The sequence below is a fragment of the Encephalitozoon cuniculi genome, chromosome IX, assembly GCF_000091225.2.
Source record: "Encephalitozoon cuniculi GB-M1 chromosome IX, complete sequence".
In the NCBI taxonomy this organism is placed as follows: Eukaryota; Fungi; Microsporidia; family Unikaryonidae; genus Encephalitozoon; species Encephalitozoon cuniculi.
In genome coordinates, this window is record NC_003238.2 from 183,036 (window position 1) to 202,613 (window position 19,578).

At 46.4% G+C, this 19,578-nt stretch overlaps 16 protein-coding genes across 16 annotated transcripts; 9 read left to right on the forward strand and 7 right to left on the reverse strand.

Moving 5' to 3' along the window:
• Positions 1-34: 34 nt before the first annotated feature.
• On the reverse strand, positions 35-655 carry ECU09_1590 (uncharacterized protein; the record flags this gene model as incomplete). Its single annotated transcript, NM_001415473.1, has 1 exon — positions 35-655. One exon carries the CDS (start codon positions 653-655, stop codon positions 35-37), a length of 621 nt encoding a protein of 206 aa, NP_001402412.1.
• A 65-nt stretch (positions 656-720) lies between these two features.
• ECU09_1600 (uncharacterized protein) lies at positions 721-2,199 on the reverse strand (the record flags this gene model as incomplete). The annotated part of the gene is made up of 1 exon (NM_001415474.1): positions 721-2,199. One exon carries the CDS (start codon positions 2,197-2,199, stop codon positions 721-723), a length of 1,479 nt encoding a protein of 492 aa, NP_001402413.1.
• Positions 2,200-2,272: 73 nt separating this feature from the next.
• On the reverse strand, positions 2,273-3,286 carry ECU09_1610 (uncharacterized protein; the record flags this gene model as incomplete). Its single annotated transcript, NM_001415475.1, has 1 exon — positions 2,273-3,286. One exon carries the CDS (start codon positions 3,284-3,286, stop codon positions 2,273-2,275), a length of 1,014 nt encoding a protein of 337 aa, NP_001402414.1.
• Positions 3,287-3,347: 61 nt separating this feature from the next.
• On the forward strand, positions 3,348-3,545 carry ECU09_1615 (uncharacterized protein; the record flags this gene model as incomplete). The annotated part of the gene is made up of 1 exon (NM_001415476.1): positions 3,348-3,545. One exon carries the CDS (start codon positions 3,348-3,350, stop codon positions 3,543-3,545), a length of 198 nt encoding a protein of 65 aa, NP_001402538.1.
• A 51-nt stretch (positions 3,546-3,596) lies between these two features.
• On the forward strand, positions 3,597-5,285 carry ECU09_1620 (uncharacterized protein; the record flags this gene model as incomplete). Its single annotated transcript, NM_001415477.1, has 1 exon — positions 3,597-5,285. One exon carries the CDS (start codon positions 3,597-3,599, stop codon positions 5,283-5,285), a length of 1,689 nt encoding a protein of 562 aa, NP_001402415.1.
• Positions 5,286-5,366: 81 nt separating this feature from the next.
• On the forward strand, positions 5,367-6,329 carry ECU09_1630 (uncharacterized protein; the record flags this gene model as incomplete). Its single annotated transcript, NM_001415478.1, has 1 exon — positions 5,367-6,329. One exon carries the CDS (start codon positions 5,367-5,369, stop codon positions 6,327-6,329), a length of 963 nt encoding a protein of 320 aa, NP_001402416.1.
• A 92-nt stretch (positions 6,330-6,421) lies between these two features.
• On the forward strand, positions 6,422-7,885 carry ECU09_1640 (ATP-dependent RNA helicase; the record flags this gene model as incomplete). Its single annotated transcript, NM_001415479.1, has 1 exon — positions 6,422-7,885. The coding sequence occupies one exon, from the start codon at positions 6,422-6,424 to the stop codon at positions 7,883-7,885; it is 1,464 nt and encodes a 487-aa protein (NP_001402417.1).
• Positions 7,886-7,970: 85 nt separating this feature from the next.
• ECU09_1650 (uncharacterized protein) lies at positions 7,971-9,206 on the reverse strand (the record flags this gene model as incomplete). The annotated part of the gene is made up of 1 exon (NM_001415480.1): positions 7,971-9,206. One exon carries the CDS (start codon positions 9,204-9,206, stop codon positions 7,971-7,973), a length of 1,236 nt encoding a protein of 411 aa, NP_001402418.1.
• Positions 9,207-9,270: 64 nt separating this feature from the next.
• On the reverse strand, positions 9,271-10,230 carry ECU09_1660 (uncharacterized protein; the record flags this gene model as incomplete). The annotated part of the gene is made up of 1 exon (NM_001415482.1): positions 9,271-10,230. The coding sequence occupies one exon, from the start codon at positions 10,228-10,230 to the stop codon at positions 9,271-9,273; it is 960 nt and encodes a 319-aa protein (NP_001402419.1).
• Positions 10,231-10,373: 143 nt separating this feature from the next.
• Positions 10,374-10,523, reverse strand: ECU09_1665 (uncharacterized protein; the record flags this gene model as incomplete). Its single annotated transcript, NM_001415483.1, has 1 exon — positions 10,374-10,523. One exon carries the CDS (start codon positions 10,521-10,523, stop codon positions 10,374-10,376), a length of 150 nt encoding a protein of 49 aa, NP_001402590.1.
• A 55-nt stretch (positions 10,524-10,578) lies between these two features.
• ECU09_1670 (uncharacterized protein) lies at positions 10,579-13,185 on the forward strand (the record flags this gene model as incomplete). Its single annotated transcript, NM_001415484.1, has 1 exon — positions 10,579-13,185. One exon carries the CDS (start codon positions 10,579-10,581, stop codon positions 13,183-13,185), a length of 2,607 nt encoding a protein of 868 aa, NP_001402420.1.
• A 58-nt stretch (positions 13,186-13,243) lies between these two features.
• On the reverse strand, positions 13,244-14,599 carry ECU09_1680 (asparagine--tRNA ligase DED81; the record flags this gene model as incomplete). Its single annotated transcript, NM_001415485.1, has 1 exon — positions 13,244-14,599. The coding sequence occupies one exon, from the start codon at positions 14,597-14,599 to the stop codon at positions 13,244-13,246; it is 1,356 nt and encodes a 451-aa protein (NP_001402421.1).
• Positions 14,600-14,755: 156 nt separating this feature from the next.
• On the forward strand, positions 14,756-16,075 carry ECU09_1690 (uncharacterized protein; the record flags this gene model as incomplete). The annotated part of the gene is made up of 1 exon (NM_001415486.1): positions 14,756-16,075. One exon carries the CDS (start codon positions 14,756-14,758, stop codon positions 16,073-16,075), a length of 1,320 nt encoding a protein of 439 aa, NP_001402422.1.
• Positions 16,076-16,117: 42 nt separating this feature from the next.
• Positions 16,118-16,372, forward strand: ECU09_1695 (uncharacterized protein; the record flags this gene model as incomplete). Its single annotated transcript, NM_001415487.1, has 1 exon — positions 16,118-16,372. The coding sequence occupies one exon, from the start codon at positions 16,118-16,120 to the stop codon at positions 16,370-16,372; it is 255 nt and encodes an 84-aa protein (NP_001402539.1).
• A 226-nt stretch (positions 16,373-16,598) lies between these two features.
• On the forward strand, positions 16,599-18,329 carry ECU09_1700 (Vid27p-like protein; the record flags this gene model as incomplete). Its single annotated transcript, NM_001415488.1, has 1 exon — positions 16,599-18,329. The coding sequence occupies one exon, from the start codon at positions 16,599-16,601 to the stop codon at positions 18,327-18,329; it is 1,731 nt and encodes a 576-aa protein (NP_001402423.1).
• Positions 18,330-18,401: 72 nt separating this feature from the next.
• On the forward strand, positions 18,402-19,565 carry ECU09_1710 (NADPH cytochrome p450 reductase; the record flags this gene model as incomplete). The annotated part of the gene is made up of 1 exon (NM_001415489.1): positions 18,402-19,565. The coding sequence occupies one exon, from the start codon at positions 18,402-18,404 to the stop codon at positions 19,563-19,565; it is 1,164 nt and encodes a 387-aa protein (NP_001402424.1).
• Between the last annotated feature and the right edge of the window lie 13 nt (positions 19,566-19,578).

The window sequence follows — 19,578 nt, forward strand, 5'->3', positions numbered from 1 at the left end:
GCCCAAAGAGCGTTACGAAGAAAGGCCTTTATTATCAGGACAGTAAAAACACAATAAACTCTTGGACAATAACTATTCCAAACAAGTAGTATGCCCTCCTCATTCTTTCAGCTCCTTTGTCCATCACACGTCTCTTTAGGCTTCTGCTAAGAAAAACAAAGAAGCTTACATAGAGATACATTCCTCCAATTACCTGAACATACCGCATCTTGTTCAGCTGCAGAAGCAACACAATGACATACTTGTACCCACTGTATGCTACCACATCGAGAGTGCTCAGACCTACATCAACAAAGTACCCGGAGATTCTTGTGAGTGCTATGCACACAGCCTCGAGGAAAAACAGTCTGGTAAATACAATTCCCAGCCTCTCCGGGCTAAACATACCTTCAAGTCCAAGATATAGCGCCCTTAAGAGGATGTAGGAGATAAAGCTCATTGCCGGGACATACAGCTCTGGCCTCGCCATTCCTTCGTCGTCGCCCGTCCACTCCTTGTTGTTGAATGGGAATAGAATCAGCACAAGCTTCTTCAGGACGAATGTATTGTCTATGTCGAAGTAAGTGCGGAAGGGCTTCAGGGATACCCCGCCAAGACCCCTGCTGGCATACTCCGTGCTCTTCCGAATCGCCTCCTTTCCTATCTCTATTTCCATGGGTATCTTGGTTTAGAAGTTCATCAAAAAAGCCCTCGCCACAAACCCTCAAAAGATATAGTTTATTAGTCAATTTGTCTTCTTCTCTTGAACCTCTTCGGCATCTTCTCGGTTTCCTTCACATCGTTCCTTGTCAAATCAAAGCTTACCCGCTTATCTCTTTCCTGGGAGTTGTTCCCATCCTTGCCCTTTCTTTCTCGGAATCGGAACACCTCTTCCTTGGATCCCGGCCTGTTCGGCCTCCTCCTCTGCTCTACATCTTTTCTTGGCCTTTCCTTGGGCTCTGCATTGTCCTCTGGTGCGCTGTCTCTGGATATCCCGTTTATCCTATCAAACACCCTTTGGACCACAGTACTTGTCCTCTCCACCTCCTCGTCAGTATGGAGAGACTGGATCTTCTTGTCAATCAACAGCTTGAGCTCAATCCCGTAGTGTGGTGTTCTGTCCTTGCTGAAACAGTCGATCTTAGCTGCAATCGAACACTTTGTTGCAATGTATCTGCTAATTCTTCCCTTGTCCTCGTCCCGGGCCCTGGATAGATAGCTAGAGGTGTAGATAAGCCCATACTTGGGCGTCTTCTTCTTCATCTTCAACGATCTAAACAGTGACTTCTCGGCACCAAAAAGCTGGAATGTAGATGCAGGGGCTTTTGCAAGGTTGAGGAGCCCTCCCGCCTGCGAAATGAGCCTTGCTGCAAGGACATCTCCTAGAATGGTTGCAAGATTGGGTGCAATCGAACTCATCTTGTCCTTCAGATACCCACTGAGATTCTCTCTGACTTCAACCTTGTCGCTTACTATCTCTATCAGCTTCCTCAAATTCGTCATATCCGCCGGAGAAAGCTTCGTTCCCATCGAGTTCTTCTTCATCTCTTTGATTTCAGTAAGCCTTTCCCCACTTACTCCTAAATCCAGCCACTTCCCATCTTCTTTGCCCACCTCCTCGTTCACAAAACACCGAACAACCTCAATGTATTCACGGTTGTCTTTCAGTGCACGGCTCAGCTCGGGGAACACCCATCCATAAATCTCCCTTATCCTCATCGAATACGAATTTATGTCTTTGTCCACCTGCTCCAGCAGCATGACCGTGTTTATCACAATAAAGTCCTCCCTCTTCACATTGTATTCAACCTTTTCCCGGGAGTATCCATATGCCAGCCCAAGTATCATCTGCTTTCCGTCGTACTCGTCAAGCTTCATAAGCTTTCCAAAGGCCTTTCTAACTCCTCTCATCACATTCTCGCTCTCCTTCTGCTCAATCCCAAGCATGCTCAGGCCTTTTCTTAGTGATCCATCGCAGTGCAAAACCTTCACACAGTTGAACTCAAGAAACTTCCGAAGATCCTCATGGATCTCTCCCCGGGAAAGACACCGAAGATGCTCCAGCGCATCGGAAAGACCGCTAAATCTCATTCCAGACTTAAAGCTCAAAACTTGGGTAAGCTTGGTGTAGTCGTCATACGTGGATCTTGACATGTCCTCGTGCTCCCTGAGTACAAACAGCCCGTATCCCCCGGCATATTCAAATAGCAAGTGTTCCATGGGGTCTGGTACTTCTGTTTTTCTAAACTTTCGGTACGCTCCAACCCTAAAAGAATAACGACCATTTAATCAGTTATGGCTCAACAATGCTGTCCGCCGCCTTTTCCAGCCTGTTCATAATTGCATCTCCCTCTTCCCCGTAATCTACTCCAGCAGCCAAAATTACACTGCTGATCTTATCGAGGCTTCTAAGCCCCTCAAAAAGATTTCTACACACTTCTCTTCTGTCACTTCCCATGTTAAATACACTAATCCTCCCATCCACGGGCACCCCAAGATCTATCCCAGAGTGCAAAGCAACTCCTATTCTGGAGACATCCGGGTTTGCTCTGATGTACTCAAGGATTCCACTCTTCACCTCCTCGGGTTGTCCCTTGAATAAAATCAGCGGAGACCTTGGAGAATAATGCTTATACTTCTGCCCTGGTGATAGCTCCGTCTCCTCATCATTGGCTCTATTCCTTACGAACACCTTGCAGTTGGCAACACTCTCTATGTCCTCTACGGTTATCCCTCCGGGCCTTAGGATTTGTAATCCTCCATCTGCATACGACACAACAGTGGACTCCAGTCCAATGGGACACGGGCCTCCGTCGATTATCAGCTTGACCTCATCTCCGAAGTCTTCCACCACATGCCCAGCAGTTGTAGGACTCGGCCTTCCACTTATATTGGCAGAGGGCAGCACCACAGGCGCTCCAAGCCTTTCAATTATCTCCAGCAAGTGCTTGCTCTTGGGCATTCTAACAGCAACACTCTCAAGCCCGCTCCTAATAACAGAGCTTACACAGTCTTTCGACCTGAACAAAAGAGTCAGGGGCCCAGGCCAAAACATGTCCATCAGTCTCCTGTATTCTTCAGGAATCGGCTCCTTAACAATCTCCTTAAGCATCCGATACGAAGACACGGCAACCGGAAGTGGATTGTCAGCAGGTCTCCTTTTGAGCTTGAGTAGTCTCTCTACGGCACGGGGATTGTATATGCTTGCAGCCAGTCCGTAAACCGTTTCCGTGGGGACAGCCACCACGTCGTCAAAGAACCTTACGACGAAGTCTGCATCCAGCTCCTTCGTCGAAACTATCTTCATTCCGGTAGGGCATTGGATGCCGGATGAAATTGCGGTTAAACTCTAGGAATCCGGCCCTCGGATGGTGAAAGCGACAAAAGGGTATTTCCTAAGAACAGAGCCTAGCGTAAAAGAGGTGATATTGAAGCTTGGGGAGACGGAGAACTTCGTAATAGAGGACATAAACGATACGTGCGTCTTCATCACACCGGAGGCAGCCTCAGACATCAAGGACAGGGTTGAGCTTATAATGAGCAATGCAAGGAACCCAGGGAAGTAAAGGCCTTCTCTCCTGCAATGAAGGAATAATAGGCGGATTCCAGCAGCCCCTATGGGAGTCCGGTCGCTGTGGAAGATCCTCAAACCCTCTGCAGAGAAAGTCACACCGTCTGGAGTAAAGCTTGCCGTGGACACAAGCATCTGGATATGCCAGTACGGACATTTGAGGAGCGACGATATTGTGTACTTTTTTTCCAAAAGAATCGTCAAGCTGCTGTACCACAGGATCCACCCCATCTTTGTTTTCGACGGAAAAGCTCCGGAGATGAAGCGCCATGCAATCTTGCAGAGAAGAAGACGGGGTAACAGGACTTCTATAAACAAAATAGACAAAAACCTTAGATGTTTGGATGCCTCCGAAAAACCACACGGTGAGCAGGGCTCTGTTACATTTGGAGACGGAAGATACAACTGGGGGGACTTTTTTGAATCTGACGAGGACTCATATCTATCTGAGGCAACAAGCTCTGACGAGGATGTTCCTTCCGATGGGCCAGAAGACCAACAGGATAGCCTGGGGTCAAGGATAAGTTTTGACTTTGTTGAGTCCAAGGATTTGTCCAGAACTCAAAAGCTCAGAAGGCTGGTTGATTTGAGAGGACGAAGAAAGGAAATAAGAACAAGATGCAGCTCCAATGATCCGGATGTTTTCTCGCGCCTGCAGATAAAGAATCTGAGGATGCGGAATCTCATCAGTCATAACATAAAATCGCTGGAGAAAGGAGGATACAGAAGGGTTCTGGGGGATTGTAGGGCTTCATACAGGCTCACGAAGGCATCGGATGAAGCAGACAGCAATCCAAATGTGATGAGCAAGCCTGAAAACAAGGAATCTTTTTTGACGCTTGAGTCTGATGCGGATCTCGACACTCCCAAAGAGCGTGACGGAATCTACACTCGGAACAGCCTATGCTCGGAACATCTTGAATCTTATCCAATACTTAGAGGGCTGGTTGATAAATATAGAAGTCTGGATGAAGTATCGGCAGAAGGCGACGAACCCACTGAAGCGGCGAGGGATGTTGAGTCTAAGGACGTTACACCTGTAACATCTCCAAAAGAGAAGATGATGGGAGGGTTCTTTATCCTGGATGAAGATTCGGGATACTCGGATGAAGCATCCATAGAGTACGAGGAAAGAGGTAGCGACTCTCTTTACAGAAGCAGAAAGATCTCTTCGGATGTGGGACAAGAAAGCCGTGAGATTTCCAGGGTCCTGGGACTGGTGAAGAGTGTCCTGGAGGTATTTAACATCCCCTATGTGGATGCGCCCATGGAGGCTGACGGGCAATGCGGGTTTATGTGCCATAACAATGTTGTGGACGGAGTAATAACCGAAGACAACGATGTCTTGCTATATGGAGGAACAGTCTACAGAAACTTCTTCAGAAAAGACAGAGAGATAGAGAAGTACAGCCTGGATCGAATTGAAAGAGAGCTTCAGCTTGATAGAAAGAACTTAATAACACTTTCTTATCTGCTGGGAAGTGACTACACAGACGGGGTCAAGGGAATAGGCCCTGTTAAGGCTCTTGAGGCAATCAGAAAAGGATCTGTAGGGGAAGAGGAAACAAGCATGCTGTTAGAATTGTACCTGAATCCCGTTGCCGTAGATGTGATGGACATTCCGGAGCCGGTAGTCAATAAAGACAGCATAAGGGAGTTCTATGAGAAGAACGGACTGAGCAGATGGAGGATGGATGGGATTCTATTTTTTCTCGAAAGGATGAGGCTTGGATAGCTTTGACGTTCCGAGCCCTCCAGGCAATATTCTGCATCGGCTGCCTGGCATAAGAAAAAGAGAATAAAATTGCATATCCATATGAAGCTGAGGTCAAGAAGAATAAAAAAGAGATGTCTAGTTCTACTGGTTCTTTTGTTTGATCTTCTGCTTATTTTGTTTGCGAGCCACACGAACAGAATGACTGTGGTGAACAAGGTGGATATGGGCCGCCTGAAGTGGTTTGGAACAGGCACAATAGTGGTGAATGGATTGGAGATGTTCCAGAATGTGAGTTTTTCGAGCGCAATTGCAGATGGAGAGGTGATTTCCACGGACGTCACGGGCCAAGGGAGTGTTGTGGATTCCATACTAAGCCGTGTGAATACCGAGATAAGGGAAATCCTGCTAATTGACGCGAGAAGGCTTCGAGGACTGAACCGCACGGTTTTTCCAAGGTTTGAGAGGGAGAGGGCGAGACACAGCCTTGGAGCAGACTACATTGAGGAGCTAGCCAAGGATTTTGTCAGGAGAGTAGATAATGGAAGGATCAGGTATCCAGCGAAGAACAGCACAGCAAAGGAATATGTCATGAGAGCCAAGTCGTTTGTAAAAAAGCAGACAAAGGGAGAAGATGGCAGTGAGGTGGTCAGGCTGGTAAACAGGATGTTCCCGACGATTGAGGTGTCCTTCTACACATACATGGTGCTGGTTCTCCTCAATATTCGGGAGATCATTGTAGATGACTTTGACGCTATTGAAGAGGCCTTTAAATGCGACAAGATCTACAACATTTCCAACGATAAAATAAACCAGCTTGGCGGGATGATCATGAGGACCCGGGCCTTTAGTGATGGGATACCCGAGTGGGATGCATGCAGTGTGTGTCATCGGGAGTTCACTGGAGAAGACCGCGCCAGCCTGCAGAAGCTTATATGCAACGATGTTATATGCAGAAGATGCTTAAAGCAGTCATTCCTATACTCGAACGACGAGTTCTGTATGAAATGCAGAGGGAAGTATGACATCCTAGACATCACCCGTTTTAGGAGTTCTTTTGACTAGATCGAACATCGCATATGCAAGCAAGAGCCGCAGAACCTACTTGAAATCACAAATTTAATTGAGGCTCAAACAAATACGTGCTGTAAATGCCCATGAAAAGCATGATCGAAGGCGTGAAGAAGGATGGGAAAAAAGGGAGAAGGAATGATCGGAAAGACTCTTGGGACAAGGATGGCTTCACACAGAGAGGGCGTGCAGAAAAGAAGCCTGTTGATCTAGCTAAGATACAAGGAATTCAGGGTCAGATAGGAATAGGAAAAAACAAGGGAGATGGCAATCGTCTCGATTGTGGGATGGACAAGGAGGAGGCAGAAGATGGCAAGGACATCATGCGCTGCAGGCACCTTTCTCCGGGAGGAGGTGGCATGAAGAGGTTGCTGTCGGAGGATGTAAGAGAAACAGAGGGCATAGGATGGGAGTCACTTGGACTCGGGCCGGTGCTGCTGAAAAGAATACGCGATATTGGCTATGACTTTCCATCGCCTGTCCAGGTGGCATCGATTCCACATGTCCTAGGAGGAAAGAACCTGTTGGTCAGATCGAAGAATGGAACCGGAAAGACAGCATCTTACATAGTTCCCATGCTCAACATGATAAATTCCTCAGAGCTGAGCATCCAGGGAATCATATTGGTACCCATCAGAGAGCTTGCTCTACAGATATCAAGAAATGTCAAAAGAATGTCTGAGGGCACTGGGGTGATATCTGCGCCTGTGGTTGGAGGGACTAGCATGCAGGACGACATCATAAGGGTGTCCAATGGTGTTCACGTGATGGTGGGAACGCCAGGAAGAATTGTGGACCTGGTTGAGAAGAGGGTTGGGACGCTTTCGAAAAGAGTGATCTTGGTGTTTGATGAGGCCGACAAGCTGCTTGATGTGACATTTGGAGAGACTGTCACAAAGCTTCTAGATCTGCTTCCAAGGGAAAAGCAGATGCTACTGTACTCTGCAACCTTTCCTTATTTTGTTACCGGGTTTATCAGAAGATACATGAAGAACCCGCTATGCATTAATCTGATGAAGGAGCTCGCTCCCGTAGGAGTTAAGCAGTTCTATACATATGTGAAGCCCTCTGAAAAGCTTCTATGCTTGAAGTCCCTTCTCTTGAGACTAAGCATCAACCAGTGTGTGATCTTCTGCAATAGCATCAAGACTGTGGAGCTTCTTGCCATGAAAATTACCGAGATGGGGCTTCCTTCGTACTTCATCCACTCGAAGATGGCTCAGGAAGACAGGAATATAGTGTTTCACAACTTCCTGAAAGGGAAGTGTAAGATTCTGGTTGCAACTGACCTCATCACACGTGGAGTGGATGCTCCAAACACAAACTACGTAATCAACTTCGACATTTCTAAGTCTCCCGAGTCCTATCTTCACAGGATTGGACGGGCTGGAAGGTTTGGAGCCCCTGGAGTTGCAATAAGTTTGGTTACCACGGAAGAAAAGGAAATGCTGATGGACATAGAGGCAAAGCTTGGGAAAGAAATATCTCCTCTTTCGGATAAGGGTCTGAGCCGCTTACATGAAAGTAACATAGACAGGAATCAAGGATAAAATAAACATTTTTGAGTTGAGTATTGTGGAAATCCCATAAGGTTTAATGTTGCTAGGCACTACGTTGCTAATAAGCCTTCTTCTATCACACTTCCCCTGCCTCTTCCTTCGGGGGAACGAAGTAAGGGATCTTCCCTCGGACCCAGTCATGGAGAATCATTTTCGAAACCACATTGGTGTTGGGTTCTCCGCCCTTCTGCAGTTTGCCAAACTTGATTGCAAGTCTCTCAACCAGGTCTGCAGAGTCGAGAAAGCGGATCTTATAGGTCTTTACTATCGAGTCTCTAGCCTTCTCAACTATCATGTCGACATAGTCCTCGGGATTCTCGATGTTCTCGATCCTGACTGCTCCTCTGAGGACAGCCTGATCATAGTTTGAGATGGGGACGATTCCTGGGCAGTCTATGAGGTAGATCCCCCTTGTAAGTGTTATGTACTGCCAAACCTTTGTTTCTCCCGGGATCGGTGCAACCTTGCATACTTCCTTGTTTCTCAAGGTGTTTATTATGCTGCTCTTGCCTGTGTTTGGATATCCTACAAACCCAACGCTCAGATGACTCTTTTTGTACAGCTTGCTAAGCTGCTTTAGCAGGCTTATCAGGTTGGCCTTTCCGTAGTTGTTCGTTATCGAGTTCGAATGGTATGCTATCGTGGGATGCAACCTCGAGAAGTGTCTCAGCCACTTCGCAGTCACCCCCGTAGGAATGAGATCTACTTTGTTTAGCACATACATAAGATGCTTGTGGGGTGCCTCTTCCTTGATGTAGGAGGCTATCTTCTCGCACATGGTTCCCATGGGATCCCTTGCATCGAGAACATGGATAATCACGTCACTGCTGTCTAAGACCTTGTATAGCTCAAGCCATATTCTGTGGCTCTGTCCCTTGACATGATCCTTCTTCGCTTCCACCTTCTCCTCCTTTACATCCCTGGCTTGCCGAGATAGCTCTTCCAGACTGCTGTACCGAAGGTTCGGCCTCTTCCGAACAGATTTCTTTCCAAAGACCTCTCCAAAATCCTTAAGCCGTTTCCTCTTTGTGCTATCATCCAGCAGAGAATACGGAACCTTTCCCGTGCTCAGAAGCACGTTATATGGGGTCTCTATCTTCATCTCCGACCTGAATGCATCCAGCTCCGTAGGAGATATAGTCTTCGACCCAGTAAACCACTTCCTGCTTGGCTCGATCCTTCCAACCTCTGCCTTGGAGCTTTGGAAGGGTGCATCCTTGACTATCTCTCCCCGGGAGTTTTTCTTTGGCCTTCCAGACCTCAGCATCTCAAGATACTTCAGCTTCTTCTTGTTGTAGTAGTTCTCTCTCATTCCCTGGGATAATTTTTTCATAGCTTAACATTCCAAGACAGGGCATCAGAAGAACTAGCAGCCCTCATATCCCTGCAAACATGCGTCTTGACTTGGAGTTTATATTTATCTCGGCCACCTCGTCTTCCGTGCTGACAAATATCTTGTCGTTCGCCTCAGAAAAGACTGCCCCTGTTATCTGTTTGTCGGGAAATATCCTGATCCTTTGGCATCTCCTAAGGTCCCTCATATCGCAGACAGTCAGGAATGAAAAGTGCTCCGTAAAAAATAACAGGTCAAGCGAATTCTTTAGGGAAAATTTCACATTCCGGACTGCTCCTTTGTGACTATCTTTCTGCTTGCTCTCAAACCTATGGAGGATGCCGTCACTTCTTACATCCCATATGCACACGTATCCATCCTGGGTCCCAACTGCAAATGAAGAGGACGTGCTATTCCATGATACGCTGAACCCTCCATCCTCCGTGCTCTTCAACCTTTTAACCAACTTGTAGCTGTCGTTGTCTATGGAATACAGAAATACATCGTTCGAGTCTCCCACCACGGCTAGAAGTTTGTTATCTGGACTAATTGCACAGCTGTTGACCTGCGCAACATGGCTTATGCTGCCGCTGCTTCTAAGGTCCATTGTAAATATCTTCAGAGTCCTGTCGTTGTTGCATATGAAGATCCTGCTGCTGTTTATGCATATGTTGTTATTGATGGATGAGCTCACAATCTGAGAGAGAACCTCGTTGGTGGCAAGGTTTTTGATCTTGAGATGTCCTCTGGACCCGCCCACCGCCAGAATGTCATCTTTCAAGCATATGGATGTAGGGAAAAAGTCCACTCCTTCGTATATCGCCTTGGTTGCATTTGTGTGGAGATCATGGGACATCACATTGCATGTTCTCGGAAAAATCAGGGATTCGCCCTTGATTTTGAGCATGTCCTTGAGTTGCCAGTGCTGCGAAGTCACCCCGAAGTCACATACCTTCTGTGTGCTTCTAACTAGATTGAAAACCTCCCGAGCTTCCTGTGACATTTGTTTACTCAGCCTGATGAATGTAAGACTTTCAATGACATTCAGTTTTAGCGAAGATGGCTTGTTAAGAACTTCATTGCTTCCGTGCTCTTAGGCAGAACAAGAAATTTCATCTTTGTGCGCCAAATTCTTCAGCTGGCACCTCACACGTTGTTCAAGAACTCCTCAAGCTGAAGGACCTGTATTCCTTCCAGGACATCACTGCTCAGCACAAATTCTTCTATCATTCTCTTTGCCTCCTCCGGGCTGACAGAAGTTTCCCTAATAACCTTTAGCTTACTGCTGTAGTCCATCAAGGGTGTCTGGTCCGTTTCTTATGAATTGAAGTATTCAATGCTCCGATCCCCAATGGATTCCTGCTGGAATGCCAAGGATCTTTTCTTGCTAGCATTAGAAGTCGGCAATCTTCATACCATCGGCTATAAAGAGATAATGTCGATGGACCTCGAAAGTGGAATGGAGATATCCTGCACCAGAGAGAGCGGAGAGGAAGTCAGATTTGGACACCTATGGAGATACAAGGAAGAAGAGGCAAAAACGCGGTTTAGACTATGTCTGGTGGAAGTGCAGTTGGGGCGTTGCCCTAAGGAGGCTGTAGACCACCTGCTGCTGCTCCTGAGCGGTGCGGATAAAGCAAGTCAGCTCGCTATATTCCTAATGTTTTACAAGCTTGCCGTAAAGTACAAGGTTTATGACGGAAGAGTACTCCACAAATGTAAGACACACCTGCATCTAATCCATCTGAGGCGAGCCGTCTTGAAGACGTTGATAGCATACTCCCTGAACAGGGTGGATCTTGTTTTTAATGAGTTCACGGGTGAAGAAGTTATGGAGATGAATTTGCTTTGTCCTAAGGACCTGAACCCAGCAGATCCTGACTCCATAAGAGCCGTGAAAAGACTATTTTCCAGCATGAACAAGGCCTCGTTCAGGTACTCCAAGAGAATACTCAAGAGCATGGATGAGAGGTTCTTTGTGTATCTCCCAGATAAACTCAACAGCACAGGGTATTCGCATCTTCGAGAGCTGCTTGGAAAGCTCTCTCCAGACAGGGCACGCTCCATTATCAAGATTGTCGGCGACGAGTCTGTGGCAAGGTTGTTTCTGCCTCTAAAGATGCACGATCCACAAAGATTCTTTACTTATAGGAGCGTGGAAGTCAGGATTGAGTCTCTTAGACATATCGATGGTGTCGGGTTGATGAGAAGATTTCTGGAAGTCAATCAATTTATCTACAGCAGAAGTATGCTGAAGCTGCTTATCAAGTATTTCCGCCTGTGGCTTAAAGAGAAAGTTGAAGAAAAGCATAAGCTTAGGACTATGTACCTCGAGGTTATATCGCCGATGCTCCGGAGTACCAATGCATCCAGAAGAGTACTTGGGGTGTATCTGATGGATTCTCTAGTGGCCGAGGGCATCATAGAGTTCCCGGGATGCGCCCAGCTGCTATTTGATTCTGACCACGAGGTCCGGATGATCATCTGTAAGCATAGTACCAAGATACTCCTCGGCCTTGAGGAGATGAGTGTAAAAATAGAAAGCCACCAGTCCCATGATGTGCACGGATGTGTAGAGTATATCAAGAGCTGCCAATCAAGATGGTTTGTCGGCCATCTGAAGAGTGTCTTTGATAGTCACATGAAGGATTTTGTAAGTGGAAAAAAAAGCATGGAGGAAATTTCTATTTACGGGCTCCTAAACATGCTTTCGGAAACAAAGGAACATGATATTATTACCTGGGTGGACATAGTTTATGATTGTTGCTTCAAAAGACTTTCTGATGTTATTCATGGGCAGGAAGACGACAGCCTGATAGTCTACTGGAAGAACATGCGAGAGTGCTGTAGCTACTACTGTGGAATGGTGCTGAGCGGAAACAAAGCCCTCTCGGCTAGATTAGTGCAGGTACTTCTGCACATAAACCATCTGGGTGTTGTGCTACAGGTGTCTCAGTATTTAAACATGGTGTTCAAGAACATGGCTTTTGAAGAAGACGAGCTACTAGAGATAGTTGAAGTGTCATTTAATAGAATCGAGAGCTGCAAAGCTATCGTTAGGAGGAGCGGAGGAATTCCTCTTCTGTTCGCATCGATCCTTAGGAGCTATCCATCTATTCTTGAGCGTATCCTGAAAAGGTTGCTTGAATTGGTTGAAACAGGTGAGAGTAGTGCTAAAATCCATTGCCTGAACATTCTCAGTAGGATCATCGAGGATGGATGCCTGAACTCAAAGTTACCTCTTCAGATAGAAGAGTTGTTTGGGATTGCCTTCAAATGCAGTCGTTCGAACCTCTGGGCAATAAGGAACATAGGGATAGAGATATTCTCCAACCTGGTCCAGAAGGCATTTGATAGGGGGCCAGAAGGCATTGTATCGATGGCCCATGCAGGACTTAGGAGCCTGCTACGTAAGGAGCTTAGCTTGTGCAGAGACAAGCGAGATGATGTCCTGGCACTTCTTATTCTTCATTTGTACGGAAGAATGAGGGAGTTGAACGGGGAGGAAACAGAGGCAGTTTGGAGGCTTTCGGAAAGAGGAGGGGTAGTGGGGCTTAAGTCCAGAAACATCTGTACCAAAAAAGAGTGGAAAATGCCTGCCCAGCCAAGAGTAAAGATGGTGTTTAATCCCAAATTGAGTGAAGGGGAGGTACTTCTAAGGGTACTAATCCTCCTAGACTCTGAGCATGTAGAAGAAAGGGGGATGGCTGAATCTTACATGGAAAATGTTTATGGGCTGTCATCGTACTCGGAAGAGTATCTTAAGCATTACACCGTCTGGAGAATTTGTAGAATTGGATACCAGGAAGCTGCGGCCCAGCGACTCAGAGAGTACAGCCTAAATATCGAGAGGTCCCTAAGCTGCTTTTTCAAGGACTCGCCATCAAACGAGCGTTTTGACTTGGAGCACGCTATATCCCTCATGGAGATGTATAGGGGCCAGGAGAATTTGATATAAACCGTTTTTCCACATACCATTTAGTGGAGTAGTGGCCACAGGAAAGGCCCGCCTCAATCTAGGGCTGGCATCTCGAAACCTTTCTTGGATAGAGCGTTGCCTCATCAACGCTTTCGTACCTCATGAGGCCCATCAGGAACCTCTCAAACCCAAGGCCATATCCTCCATGCTTGCACGGGCCAAACCTCGCCATATCGAGATACCAGTAGTACGGATCGATATTTATGTTTTCTCTCCTAAATCCTTCAATAAGATCTTCATAGGTGTCCTGCCTCATCGAGCCCCCAAGAATCTCTCCAATTCCTGGAAACAGAAGATCAGTGCTTTCTGTCAAACCCTTATCATTCTCGTCCTTCCTCATGTAGAAAGGCTTGTGCCCTACGAGGAAATGGGTCAGGAATACAGGACATCCGTCCCCCACAACCTCAACAAGGTACCTCTCTGCAGCATCAGGGATATCGTCTCCGAGTTCGAAGTCAGTGTTGTCTTCCTTCTTGTATCCCTTGCTTTTCAGGAGCTCAATTGCCTCTGAGTACTTGATTCTCTTGAAGGGGGTCCTTGGAACTTTGTGAAACTCAAACTCAGGAAACACACTCAAAATATCGCTTTTCATCTCCTCATAAAATCTCCTCATCGAGTACGACACTAAGGCCTCGATGGATGATATAAGTCCGTCTAGATCAATGTCTGCCATTTCCGCCTCAACATGAGTGTACTCGCTCAAGTGCCTTCTTGTCCTGCTCTTCTCAGCTCGGTACGACGGCATGATGCAGTATGCGCGGTGGGAAGCAGGCACCACCGTTTCCAAGTAAAGCTGAGACGACTGCGTCAAGTAGGCATCTTCGCCATAGTAATCCAGCTTGAAAAGCGTACTTCCTCCCTCTACCTGAGTCTGGACCATCGTGGGTGGTGTGACCTCGGTGTACTCCCCTTCAAAGTAAAAGTCTCGGATAATTTTCAGAAGGTGTCCTCTGGCCTTAAGGAACAGCTGGCGCTTCTTTGTTCGGAGCCCCAGATGTCCATTGGTAAGTATGGCGTTTACAGATGAGTCTTCGTTCAGTGGGAAGGACGGGGCTATAGCCCCGTTGTATATTTCGACTCCTTCGACCTGTATCTCAAACTCATGGGCATCCTTCTTCCCGAAGTTCTTCGACACAGTCCCATAGACAGTCATGGACGTGCACATCGTCAGGTGCATCTTCTTCTGATATACACACTTCACAGTCCTGTAATGTGCATATAGCTCAATGAATGTTATGGTAGATTGGGACCTTACATTCGCAACCCATCCAAATGTCCGGATCTTTTGGCCAATGTTTTCCTTGCTGAGCTTTGATAGCTCGATGCTCCTGTATTCCGAAAGATCCAGCTTCGTGATCTGCTCTCCAATCTCCTTTTCAACCTTCTCAGACATAGGGGCTTGCTTTTGAGAACTTTTAAACGAGTCTATGCATGTGGGCACTACCCACCCATCTGCAATCCCAGGGAGGTATCGTTTACTCCAATATTGGGAGCATGCACACACGATAAAAAATTTAAGGTCTAAAGTCCTGGAAACCTTCCCCATCAGATGCAGAAAAGGAATGTTTATGCAGTTCCGGATCTTCCGGTTAAGGAAATAATGCAGTACTTCAGCGAGATGGAGATAAACATCAAGGCAAGTGACATCCTTAAGCCAACGCCCCAATCAACCCAAAGAATCTACGAGGTATTGCTAGAGGTGTATTGCGGAGTTAAAACATCTGATCTGTTGCCTAGAATAAACTCCGGGGAGAGCATTGAGGCGTTTGAGGAGTCCCTGTCGTGCATTCTTCTCCAGAAACGAATGTCTGGCTTCCTTAAGAGGATAGGGATCGATAATTTTGGGCTTAGAGACCTTGTGCCCGACTCGAGAAGGCTTATTGGGATCCTGAGTGTTGTAGTGAATTTTTCGATGTTCAGGGACAACAAAAGGCATGTATATGAGAGAGTGTGTCAGATGAACGACGAAAAGCTGCTATTGAAGAACGAGATTGACGAAAAGGTCCACAATGCCAAGAAGGAGCTGGAGAGATGCGAAAGAGATGCAAGGAAGAGCATTGAAGAGGCAAAGGGGGTTGAAGAAGAGATTTCCTTGCTCGAGTCTGAGCTGAAGGACTTCTACAGGCATCAGAGGGCCCTGGTGCAGGAGACAGAAAGAAGCAAGACTGAAAGGAACGAGTACAGTGACAAATTAAGCTCTTTGAAGCTAATGGTGCTCAATCTCAACCAAGAGATAACGTGTCTGAAGACGCAGATTGTGAGTGATCCAACGAAGCTTATGGAGCTACTTGACGAGATGAGATGCCTGATTGCCAAGGAAAGTGAGATAATGAAGGGGCTGGAGGTAAAGAGAGTAGGGCTTAAAGAGAAGATTGAGTTTATGCAGGTGCTCAAGGAAGACACGATGAAGGCGATTACGCTAGCCATTTCGAACAGAGAGGCCGACAAGACGATTGACAAAACGAACAGAGAGATATCTGAGCTAGAGGTCCAGATGAAAAATCTTGACTCTGGAATCAATGCCTTGAAGATCCGGCTGAACCATGTGAGCAGACAGATTTCTCATATTGAGTCCAAGATATTTAATCTCCAGGACAACGACAAGAGATGCTCGGAGGAGATATCGGCGAAACTCGAGAAGCTCAAGAGCAACTACGGAGTTGTTTCTGACGAAAGAAACTCCATTCGAGGGAAAATAGAAGAGAACGTAAGGCTGACCAAAAGCATTGAATACGAGCTTGTGAAGAGAAGAAATGAGCATGCTAACGATATAACGGCGATTCAGTCGGCCTTGTGCAGGCTTAAGGACGACGTCTTCAACTACTTCGCAGAAGCTAAGGGAATAATCGACAAGACCATGTCTGATTGAAGTGAGGAGTGTTTTATTTGAAGAGAATTTTGATCCCTCGGGATGCTTCCGGAATCTGTCAGCAACCTTTACAAGGATCTCAGGTCCGTCGCCTGCCGGTTTAAGTCTCCAGCATTTGGGAGTTATTTCCTCGGGAAGGTTGAAGACGATTTCAAGGATATCAAGCTCAAGTCCTGCGACGGGAAAGACGAAAGGGCGATTGAGAGGTATCTGGAGGAGCAGGGCAAGCTACTGGATGTGCTTAAAAGGCAAACAGATATCTACAATATGTTTTATGACGACTCAAGTTGGATATGACTCCTGCTGGCGCGAGTGCAGCTAAAAACCCGTACATGCTGATGCTGAAACACGACGATGCCTTAGAACAGGGGTCTGTGGAATATGCTACAGGCGGGAGAAAGAAAGTACTGCATATCAGATAGCTGTAGTCGATTACTGTGGCATGTTTTCCTGGATAATAAAGTCTATCCTTTTCTCATGCCTCTCCCGTTCGGGATATTTATCAAAGACATTCCTATAGCCCATGGTTCTTGGTAGAATAAAGAAGATGCTTTCCGGCGTGAAAATGAAAAGCCTGGTTGGAGATCTCTGGAGCGGAGGGGAGGTTCTGATGGACGGATGCTCGGCATCAGCATCTGAAGATGAGCTTTCGTTTGTGTCGAAGAAGGGCAAGATGGCGTTCAAGCTCCACGAGATTGTGTCAGCCGAGCACGACAACAAAGCCCTGTGGTTTGTTCACAAGCAGAAGAAATATCTCTTTACAAGCAACAAGCCTCTGGATCTTCTTTGCAAGAGCATGATTCCCTTTATAAGGAAGACTAGAACTCTTTACAGCAAAAATGGCGTGTACTCGAGGTATAACACGGCGACGGGGAGATTTGAAGAGGCTAAGGAGCACGTGAAAGTGGTTATTGTTGAGGATGAAGTGTTTCTAATCAGAATAGAGACAAGAGACGATGTCATTCATTTCGAGGAGATAAGGACGGAGACCCAGTACTACATGGACCAGAAAAACACAACGTTTGTGTGGTCTGTGATGGAGGACGGGGTTTTCCATACGTTTTCATTGAGGTTTTTGGACAACCTCGACTTTCTTGAGTTTCTCAGCAAGTACATTGGGTGTCTTTACAGAAATGTCAACAACGAAAAAAAAGGAAACGAAGAGGCTGAGCGGTACTTTGAAAAGATGGAGATAGAGAACTACAATCCCGATGAGTCTGAGCACGAAGAGGAGGTTGAGGAGTATGAGAGCTGCGATGATGACGAGCTCGAGAACCATTTTGGGGAAGCTGACGAGAAGAACAAGCATCTTGTTGTGGGGGATGAGATGGCCTTTATTACAAGAGGGAAGTCTGTGGGTGTGTTCAGGAACACAGAGGATGGGCTGGAATTCAAGGCAAACATTAAGGATGTGCTGGATGACGATATCGAGAAGATAATCACGCATGACAATTCCTCCTCGCTGATTTATCTGGACGGGGGTGAAAGAGACAAGCTGCATAAGCTAGATGTAGAAAGAGGAGAGGTTGTTGAGACGTGGGATCTGAAGAGGGACGTGAACGACTATTTCGACTCGCAGAAACTGGTTGATACTGGCTCTCTTGTTGGACTTTCCGATTACTCTGTGTTCAGGATTGATCCCCGGGCAAGAAGCAAAGTTGTCGAGTCCAAGGACTACAAGACGAAGAACAAATTCAACTGTGGAATGGCCACAAGCTCTGGGCATGTTGTTGCAGCAGGTAGAGGAGGGGACTTGAGGCTCTACGACAGAATTGATAAAAGAGCAAAATCCCTTCTTCCGGGATTTGGAGACGAGATCAAGCACATAGATGTCACAAGCAATGGAAAGCACATTATTTGCACATGCAAGAACTACCTGATGCTAACGACGGTTCCAGGAGACTACAGGCAGCCTGTTGGAAGGGACAAACCCGTTCCAAAGAGACTCCAGCTAAAGCCTGAGCATCTGGCGCACATCAACGAAGAGATAGACTTCACACCTGCAAAGTTCAGCACCGATGCCTCTGAGAACAGCATAATAACAAGCACCGGGAGCTATGTGGTCAAGTGGAACTTAGATGACGTGCTCAATGGCAAGCTGTATTCGTACCAGCTTGCCAAGTGCAGTGATCTGGTTGTTGCAGATAACTTTGAGTTTGGAGAAGATAGCAATGTTATTGTGACCATGCCCGATGACATAAGAAAAGTCAATGTCCGGAACCTCAAGAGGCCAGGCAGGAAGATGTGGGGTTGATGTGTATTTATCTGATGAATAAATGAGTTTTTGATTGCTTCTATTTCAAAGGACATTATACAGCCCCGGGCCATGGAGTTCAATCCTGTCAGATTTGAGTATAACGAAAACTACACAAAGAGCATGCCAAACACCTTCAATAAGGTGGAAATAACGCCTATTGATGCTGGCAGTTTACCTCGGAAGTTTGTCTTTCCATCCATTGAGAATGTCGAGTGCCATACTGCTAGGATAGTGGAGGTTGAGAAGCTCAAAACTGACTGGAGGGAGGTTTACCGCATGAAGCTTGATAAGAAGTTTGACTTCAAACCAGGAGACTCCATTGGGATACTATGCCCAAATAATGATGCTTTGGTGGACGAGATCATGGAAATACTTGGGTTGAAGGATTTTGGATGCCAGATTAACAGAACAGGCAGGAGCCCATTTAACTACACAGGAATGATCAGAGACTTTTTCAAGCATCACTTCGACTTCACAAGCCTTCCGAAGAAGTCGCTGCTGTTCAATCTAGCCAGGAGCTGCACTGAAACAAATCGAAGGTATATTGAATATCTATGCTCCAAAGAAGGAACGGCGGACTATCTTGGGATAGGAAGGGGATGGAACAACACCATTGATATCATAAGAACCTTTGAATGCAAGCCTGCGCTGGAAGAGGTTATAGGAGAGTGCGAGATAGTAAAGCCCAGATACTTTTCCCTGATAAATGAAGTTGGGAGGGAATCCGAAATTCTTGTTGGAATAACAAGTAAGATCTTTGATAGATTCGTAAGGTATGGGCATGTTTCCGACCTTGTAATTAAGTCTAAGACTGAAGAGATTGGGGTGTGTCTAAGGACAAACTTTCTTTTCCGAATGGACTACAGCAGCAGAAAAATACTGGCCATATGCACAGGAACGGGAATAGCACCCTTTCTGTCGTTTGTGTCCAACCTCCAGACACACCAGACGATCTGGATTATATATGGATTCAGAAACGACGAAGATGACATTTCTAGGTTGATAGATTCTAGCAGAAAGGTAAAGATCTCTAGGGTTAAGTCTAGCAGTGGACTTTACGTCGGTGATTACTTGATGATGAAGGCTGATGAAATCAGGGAATACATTGATGGAGAATGCATTGCTTATGTGTGTGGGAAGATGGGCATGCAGAGACAGATCTTCGAAATATTCAAGAGAAAGTTTCCAGATGTCGTGGAGACCAAGCGGCTAGTATTCGATCAGTGGGGCTGATGCTCGCCCTACT